Source organism: Podarcis liolepis (assembly GCF_965112155.1).
Source record: "Podarcis liolepis genome assembly, chromosome: 8".
Taxonomy (NCBI): Eukaryota; Metazoa; Chordata; class Lepidosauria; order Squamata; family Lacertidae; genus Podarcis; species Podarcis liolepis.
Genome location: NC_139560.1, coordinates 46180039 through 46189017, shown reverse-complemented (window position 1 = coordinate 46189017; position 8979 = coordinate 46180039). Strand labels below are relative to the sequence as shown.

The window sequence follows — 8979 nt, the reverse complement described above, 5'->3', positions numbered from 1 at the left end:
ATTGGGGTACTCTCATTTTGACTCAAGAAAATCACCATTTTATAGTTCAAATCGGGGAAAATAAATACAGTACAGTGGTACCTCGGGTTACATACACTTCAGGTTACAGATGCTTCAGATTACAGACTCCGCTAACCCAGAAATATTAACTTGGGTTAACAACTTTGCTTCAGGATGAGAACAGAAATTGCGCAGCAGCGGTGCAGCGGTGGCAGGAGGCCCCATTAGCTAAAGTGGTGCTTCAGGTTAAGAACGGACCTACAGAACAAATTAAGTTCTTAACCCAAGGTACCACTGTAAATGGACAAAAGTACAAAGATTCACAAAATGTTTAGGGGTATGCATACCCCTGTGTACCCCTCCAGGAAAAGAGCACTGAGTAATCCTATGACCACCTCATGCACCTGGCTGTGAGTAGGTAGTCTTGGAGTCACTGAACTGCCAGCTTTAAATCTTCTGACAGCCATCTCTCAAGATAAGAATTTCCTCTAGTCCATCTCTTCCTTCTGTCTCCAGAGGGTTGAGAAAAGTCTACACATTGCTAGGCCCAATGAATATTTATCAACAGGTGATTTTTCCAATTGTTTTCTTAATTCCATACTTTATTTTCCCCTACAAAATTTATATTCTAAGAATTACCATATATGTAGCAGATGTTTATTGTTCTGATTATTGAGAACACACTTCATTCAGAATAGTAACCATAGCATTCTAAAGAAACGATAATGAGCTTGTGTGACATTTTACAGACTCATTGGTTTATTGCAGCATAATGTTTTACAGGCAACAGCTACTCCAAATGATTCATGAAGTGGACTGATAAGGTAGAAGATATATACATATGGGTTGAGGAACACCAGAGAACAAAACAGCACAGTGAAAACAAACAATACTGAGAAAATATATCAGATCTTGATACAATACATAACTTAAATGGGAACATTAACTCACAATATAATGACATTGCGTGGCGGAGAGGCCTGATACCAAATTCAGAACTGGGCAGGAATCAGTATTTTAACAGGTTCATCTACCCACCATAGGAATTGATTCCTGAATATAACAATATGCCCTGGAGATGAAACCAATTGGGCACCCTAAATTTGGGGCTTAGGCATAATTCTCCAGAATGTAACAGGTGAACACTCATGAAATGTCACCACATAGCTTTCAGCAAGGATCAGTATTGCTCTGCATCAATACCCTTCTCCCTCTCCTATCAAATTCTATGTTAGTTCTGTTGCTATTAAGCTACCATATGTATATATGGTTGTGAGTACTCTCTTATCCTCCCTCCTAGGCACCCCTCGTCCCCCGTCCCCTCTACCAAAATTTTTAATCTGGCAAAAAGGCTGTAAATTGCACATTTACAGGTAATGCTTATACCCATCTGTAAATAAACATTTATTTTCTATCCATCTTCATGGAAACAGTGTACAATTATACAACTTTAATCAAGAAAACAGAATAAAAAACCCGCACCTTTTGAACCAGGGGAAGCAAGCACCAAAATCACTATCTGCCCAAATCACTTGCTGGCCTTTCTCCATTTTCCTCTCCTTAAGGTGGGTTCATCCTTTTCGTCACTTTGGCCATATCAGCCCCCACTTATTTCCAGTGTTGCTTCCCTGTTCAGTTTTAAGAACTTACAGTGGTCAACCTCTCTGCTCCACCTCTTCTTGCATGTTCCCTCTCACACCAATTCTTACTCCGTGGCTGTCACAAGCTCATCTATTGCCTTCTCTCCTTTGTCTCTCCCTCCCAGTTGCTGCTTTTGGCAGCTTATGCCATGCTGCCCTCCATTCCGTCTTTCCCTTTCCTTCCTCAAACCATTTTTCTCTCCTTCCTCAAGGCCCGATTTTAAAAAATCTGTTCCTGAACAATTCTGACCTTCCTCATGGTCTCCCCTGCTACAACCCAACACTTAATTTGTTGTCAGTCTTATCTGGCCATCCCCATCTCATCATCTAATTAAGAGTCCGTGCTACTTCTGTTTAGGGATAGCACAGGATCACTGACTTCCAAAGAGTGCAGAAAAAAGCTTGACAGGTTTTTACTACTATTCATGACTTAATTATAAATTAAAATATATGTAAATATTCTCTTTTAAGAGCTGTGTACCTGGTATAATTTCCTTTTGATGAAAGTCATTATGTGCTTACTAAATGGGATTTAACAATTCACATATCAAAATAAATTCTTCAAAGTCCTATGAATTTTTTTTCTACTTTACCCTGTATTAAAATGTAGTATGACATTATAAAAATGTAATTAAAAAAATTTATCAAGTTTGTATCAGATTTAAATATGTTGACAGTTATCTGTTTGTAAAGCATCATAATTTCCCAAACTTCCTAAGAAGTGTATTCTGGAGAAAAATACCACAGTCATTTTCAAAATAGTTCTTCCATAAATTAGTTTTATTTTGTATTAAATGAGCACGAGTCATTACCATAGTAATAACAGATATGCTTATTACATATCTATTAGTGTGGCTTTCAATACCACTTTAAACATGCAAATCGTCATGTAGACGAATCAGTTTTCCAGTGCTTCTTATTTAATACACAACTGCAAAGCTGTTATAAGTTACTGAAGAGGTATTTGGTTAAAAAATAAAATAAGCCATACTGTTCATACCACAATAATATTCCTGCTACAAAGCAAGAGCTTAAAATGTACTCAATTCCTGTATTATCTGGAATTTTAAAGTGTTCTAGGTGTTTCAAATTCGTGGTACAAGCATTTGTTATTTTTTGTATTTATGATTAAAATCTCTCTTGGTAACAGGCAATTTCATTTAAAATTGTACACATGAAAATGGAACTAGCTTCTATAATACTTTGATCAATAAAACCACTGACACATAATAGGTATTTGAGATTTCTACACTTATTTGACATGGCAGTAAAACAGATTAAGGCACTAAAAGGGCAACATCCATTAAAAGTGTTCTAACAATAATTTACATTTCAAACAGTGCATACATTTTGTGGGGTGTGTGTATTTGCTATAATTAGCACTTCAAATTGTTAATGCAATATGTTATACAAATTATAGAAAAAAATATGTACCAAAATATGCTTCCGAACTTGGTTGTTTTAACTTAGTTTCTAATGCCTCTAGAAGTAAAATTCTGTATGGCTTGGCAACAATGCATAGATTACATGCAATTACTCATTTTCTCCCCCTTTACAAATATGCAGAATCAGTATTTTGTAAAGCAAAATATTTAACACCTTGAGCTGTCATGATGAATTATTAGCATTAACAACAATGCAGAAAAGGCACAAGTGATTATATTTGTTTTCAAGCAAATTTTGCTGTTTTCTGCACAACTTCCGAGTCTTCAAAGAAAATTCAGTCCTTCTCAGTTTGAGATACCTTCTTTCTATACTCATATTTGTGTGCTTATCTTGATATAAATATCCTTCCCACAGGGTAAATAGTCCTCTTATTCTCATTGATACAAGAAAAGCTCACTGCATTCCATCATGATTAGCTGGCGGTTTTATTTTTTAGAAATCCAAAAAGGCAGCAGTTTAAACTTATTTCTAGCTAAGCTTTATTTGCTTTTACTTGCATTACATAGTAATAATTAATCTAATCTACCTTAAGGCAAACCCGCAATAAGACACCCTCAGCGTGCTTTTTGTGCCAAAGCAAGGAGGAGAGAGTAATAGCAGTCTTAGCCCTGAAGCCTGTGATAATTGCATTGTAACAAACAACCAGTCTGCACTGCCCTGTATGGTGGAAAAAAGCACAGCTTTCTCAGACTCAGCCAGATTCCATGGAGTACGGCGTATATTGTTAACTGGAAAGAAAAAAAGAAAAAGACACCATTAGAATTGCCTCATTTTTCATTATGTTGTTTAGTTTAACAGGTCAACAATATTTAAAATATTGTTCAGGAGTTAATGTACCAGAGGCATGTTAGAGCAGTGTTACATTTGATATTCTGCATACAATGGAACATTAGTGGAGATTATCCTATGTACATACTGAACATTTTGAGGGTTTTTATGTTTATTGTTTTTTTACTGTGTGCATTTGTGTTGAGAAGCTGCAACTGGAAGCAGATTGCCACAGTATGATGGTAAAAATGTAAACTTTGCTATCAATTGCAAACCACACACAGGTCCCACTATCCACCCACTTGCTATGTGAAAATTCACTTATCTGAATGTAAAGAATTATGCCCAAACCTCACTATACACTCCGTAGATTCAGATATTCAAATATAATTAGTATTTCTGGTAATATCACAACATAAATGAAATAATACAGAATCCTGAATGTGTTTATATATGCTTTATTCATTAGTACAACTCACAGAGCTGTGCCTAATCTAGGATCAAAGTTTGTTTTGGGGGTTTTTTTAAATAGCATTTCTATCCTGCTTCAAAATGAAAAGCTACCAAAATGGTATACAGTAAGATAAAATAGAACATATGGTATTGGTAAACTAAAAGCAATTTAAACAATTTCTACAATTATACAATCAATATTCCATAAATTGACTGGGTCCAAGAGAAACCTCATAGAGCACATTCTAATAATCTGAGGTTACCCATGCCAAGATCACAGCTGCCAAGCTATCTAGGTCTGGAAACAGGTGCATCTGTCTTACCATTGAAGCCACCTGTGCCTCAAGTAACACAGAAAGATCCAGGAGTACTCCCAAACTACATACCTGTTCCTTCAGAAGTGTCATCCCATCCACAAATGGAGACCCAGACACAGAAACCACTCTCACACATTATTATTGGCCCTCATCCAGTCCCCCACTGCACCCAAACTGTGGTCCAGAGCCTCTACAGTCACTCCTGATTCAGATGTTACAGAAAAAGAGACACTTCGCTCCAAATCCCCTGATGACCACAGCAGCTTCATAGATGTTAAGCCACCAGAAACAAAGCTGATGGGAGAGAGGGAAAGATCTTGGAAAACAAAGGCTGATGGGAAAAGGCAATAAGAAGGGGGGAAACGCAGACACTAGCCTGAGAAGGATAAGCGGGAGCAACAACAAACCGTACTGAATTCGAGGAAGGCAGGAAACAAGTATAGAATCACGGCAGCAAAAGCCTATTTCCAAAGCTTTTATTCCTGCCTTGACCAGAAGCCATAACCCAGCTAGCAGAAGGCAAGTAACAATACTTCTAATTTTGCTGGTTGTTGGCATCTGTCTTATCAGGAGACAATGGAGGAGTGCGCCTTTGGGGTTGAAGCCAAACTGTTGGAAGAGTTACAGCACCTGCTTACTTATCATTTCTAATCCTTACAACAGCCCTGCAATAAGACTCAAGAGTATCTTGCTTCAGGCCACCTAGTGAATTCATGGAAGATCCATAGAATCATAGAATTGTAGAGTTGGAAGGGACCACAAGGGCCATTTAGTCCAAACCCTGCAATGCGGGAATCTTTTGCCCAATGTGGGGTTCTGAGATTAAGAGTCTCATCCTCTACCAACTGAATTACCTCCGTTGCTACTGGGATAAGATCTGAATTGGGGATGGCCTGATTTGTAGAGCAGTAGTTATAATGCAAACTTACTTAACGTCAAGAATGTGAAATAAATGTCAAGGACATCTATGGTTATAAAATATTGGATCCAACAAGTGACATGAGGATGCAAAATTGATAAAGATGCACAAGTCTAGTACTTGGATGGGAGAATGCTTAGGAACCCCATATAAGTTGCTCTGGCCTTCCTTAAGAAAAGCAGGCTAAATTAGACTAACAAATAATAAAGAAAGATGTAGCAGAATATACTTTTTACTTGTTCTCTCTAGGAAATATATTAGGGCACTAAAATTAAAAGAAATCTTGTGAAACTGCCATCAAATGAGAATATTTTCACCAATCCCTTGTTTTGAAGATTTTTTGTTACCTAGGAAATGAATGTATTTAGCACTGTCCAAAGTTAACACAGACTTTTCTCAAATTAGTCTGTGGTGGATAATAAAGTGTACACCTTCACCATCAGAATAGAGAAATGTTAGAGAGCACATGAGGGAAATATACTTATTCCAAGAATGGATTCCACCACCATGGCATATTCTACACAACATAATTGTGTTATGAGCATATGCATACTGTTTTGTTACCAACAGTATCAAGACCAGAAAGCATAGAGCTGACAAAGAATCCGAGCAAATGATATCCAAGATCAAAGAAAGAAAGCCACAGGAATCTCCAAAATGACAATCTGAGAAATAATATAGTTTTCTCATTCTAAGAAAGCTCCTTCTTCATTACTAGAAGAGAGCAATTCTGCTTTCTTACTACTGTCACATGACAAGTAGCAGTGGGTTCAAAAGCAAAGGCTACTCACCAGTAACTTGAGTTTTCTGAATGGGTAATGTCCCCCACAGATCCATACTCCTTTGACCTATTGAAATTTAGAAATGAACATTTCACGACTATTTCGATCCGCTGAGGGCTCACTGTGCACTCTATACGAAAAATGGTGCTCTAGGAGAAGTGATCTGAATGCTAATAGCAAATAAAAGGGAAGACCCAGACCAAAGTTTCTAATAAAACAGTGGAAAGAAAGAGGGGGGAAATGAATTGCTTTAACAAGAAGAAAATTCCCCTTTTTTCTACTTAAATGGAAATTTTATGCCTCTCAATTAAGGATTAAAGAGACTCTAATTTCTAAATGTTCAGGACCCAAACAATGAAATTCACAGATGAAGGCTCAAAAAATATAGCCAAATTACTTTGCAATAAAAGAAAATCTTTAAAAGAACTGGCATTTCAAAAACTATAGATCATGGTTGTTTTTGAAGAAAGATATATTATTTTCTGTCTAAGTCAACTGTTCACTGCATAACTTCTATTTAAATATATGCATTTCTGATAAATGATATACAGTGTATCTTTTCTTACTGTTAACATATTTAGTATTTATAAACAAATTATAACATCATGCTAAATAAATGAAATAAGGAATGAAATATCCATCAGAAAATAAAAATCACTGACAAGGAAATAAACAGATATTAAAATAGCTCCAGGAGGAATGAAATTAATTTTACAAAACTAAAATGTATTAACTAGCTCTAAACATGTATTTATTTCTTCCCCTGCTCTCAAAATGCTCAAGATAGCCTAAACTTCAGGCAGCCATAACAAAATTGTACAACCAGAAGCATCATAACACAATGCTAATAAAATAAACCCCATCCATAGCCTAGTATATTCTGGGATGTTCAATAGGAACAACCAGCAAGAAAAACGTTTTAGAGGTCTTAGTTTTAAAATTAACATACAGCCTCATATTTCCATCCAGTATTTGTGTATCTTAGTCCCTAGTTCCAAACAAATATGCATTTAAATCTATCTTGCTGACTTCAGCAATACTGAAGCGCTTGTGGAGCAAGATCAGAGCATTTCTGTTCAATTTCTTCTGCTAGTGATTTTCTGAATGTTTCAAGTTGTCTGAATGGATGTTGATAAATACCAACCTAACCGAATGTGAAAATATGAAAATGGTCTCTAAACTTCAATTACTGCATATTTCTGCCCTTTCTGATAATTTCTACTATAGTTAAAGCTAGTTTAATAGCAATCAGAGTTAAGAGATGAAACAAGCAAGCTAAGCCTGTCACTAGGGTCAGTGCCAGATGAATTCATGCTTGAAGACCCTTGTCCATGACTAGAAAGACTGTGAATCCCAGTGAAATAGGACAAGAAATACTTATAAAGAAATGGTGAGGACAACACAAAGTTCTCTAGTTAAAATGAATCAACATTCTGAATTTCCTCCAAAGACAATGGTGGTAAGGGAGAAACAGCTATGAATATGAATTGACAAAGTGAAGCTATGTAGCTCTTTATCTGATGATGTATATAAGACATATATGCACTCACAGGTACATATAGAAAGATGAAGATCAGTATTCAGGATACATAATGAAGAAAAGATGTAAAACTAGAATGAATGTGCAAAAATTATACAGAATGCCAGCATTGATCCTAGCACAACTTAGCATCTATGTTTATATCCTCCAGTGGTTGACTCAGCAGTATATTTAGCTGATATATTTTTGCTTCCAAATCACATCCTTATTGTTTTTTCTTTCCCAGAAATCAGAAAACGTATCTTCTATGATATATTTTGTATTGAAATAGAGCTATATTTTTCATCATTAATGTAATCATATATAAATCATACATTCTCCCGGGCATGCCATCCACATACGGGAGCTTAGCTAAAGAATACAAAACCTCTAGTACAATGTAGGGAAGCACAAATGAAGATGTGTATAAGAAAGTGTCAGAAATGAGGGAGACAAATGAGTAGGGCGAACATATTTGGTCCTAGAAGAAAGATGGCTTGAAACATAAATGAAAAAGTTAACATTGAAACTCATAATTAAACTTAACTGAGATCATATGATTTCTATGGTTTAGGCGGCAAAATGAGCAGATGAGTTACAACAATCACAACTTACTGCCTGCATAAGGCACTCATGAAGCAAAGCTGCTGTAACACAAAGATAAAAGAGATGGAATGAGAGAGAGAATTCTTGGTTCCTACCTGAATGGCAGGTCTGAGAGTTTAGTGCCACCTTGTGGTCAAAGGGCATGAACAGCAACATCCTACTTGAAGACCTTAAATACCCAAGGGAGAAGGAACCATTGTTCTCACCTGAAAGGTATTTGTCCTTGGATGATCTAAAGTTTTCAAGGTGCCATTCCCTTTTAAAAATGTTTTTTTCAACTGCCATACTAGGTTTCCTTGTTCCTAAGGTTGGTCTTATGTTCTGCTGTGTACTCAGTGAGCTTTTTCTGGTGCAGCGGTTTGTTATTGTATAATTTGTGTGGGGGTTTTTTTAAGCTTGCACATGAAGCAAACTGAAGCCTAAGGAGAAAACCATCTACTTCCTCTAAAGTTCAATGTTCCCTGCCTTTGAGCAGTAGGGGGAGCCAAACCCACTTGAACACTTTCAGTCACTCAAAAGATGAGAAAAG

At 36.5% G+C, this 8979-nt stretch overlaps 1 protein-coding gene across 2 annotated transcripts in view; it reads right to left on the bottom strand.

Moving 5' to 3' along the window:
• Positions 1-731: 731 nt before the first annotated feature.
• ROCK1 (Rho associated coiled-coil containing protein kinase 1) overlaps positions 732-8979 on the bottom strand; it is a 56470-nt gene continuing 48222 nt past the window's right edge. Inside the window, exons 33-34 of one of the 2 annotated variants that reach the window (XM_083518565.1) lie at positions 6335-6391; positions 732-3814 (exon numbers count right to left, since the gene is read on the bottom strand). In XM_083518565.1, coding sequence (XP_083374691.1) covers positions 3811-3814; positions 6335-6391 — 61 coding nt within the window. In that variant the 3' untranslated portion in view covers positions 732-3810. The remainder of the gene's footprint in view (positions 3815-6334; positions 6392-8979) is intronic. The other variant, XM_083518566.1, reaches the window with a different exon arrangement.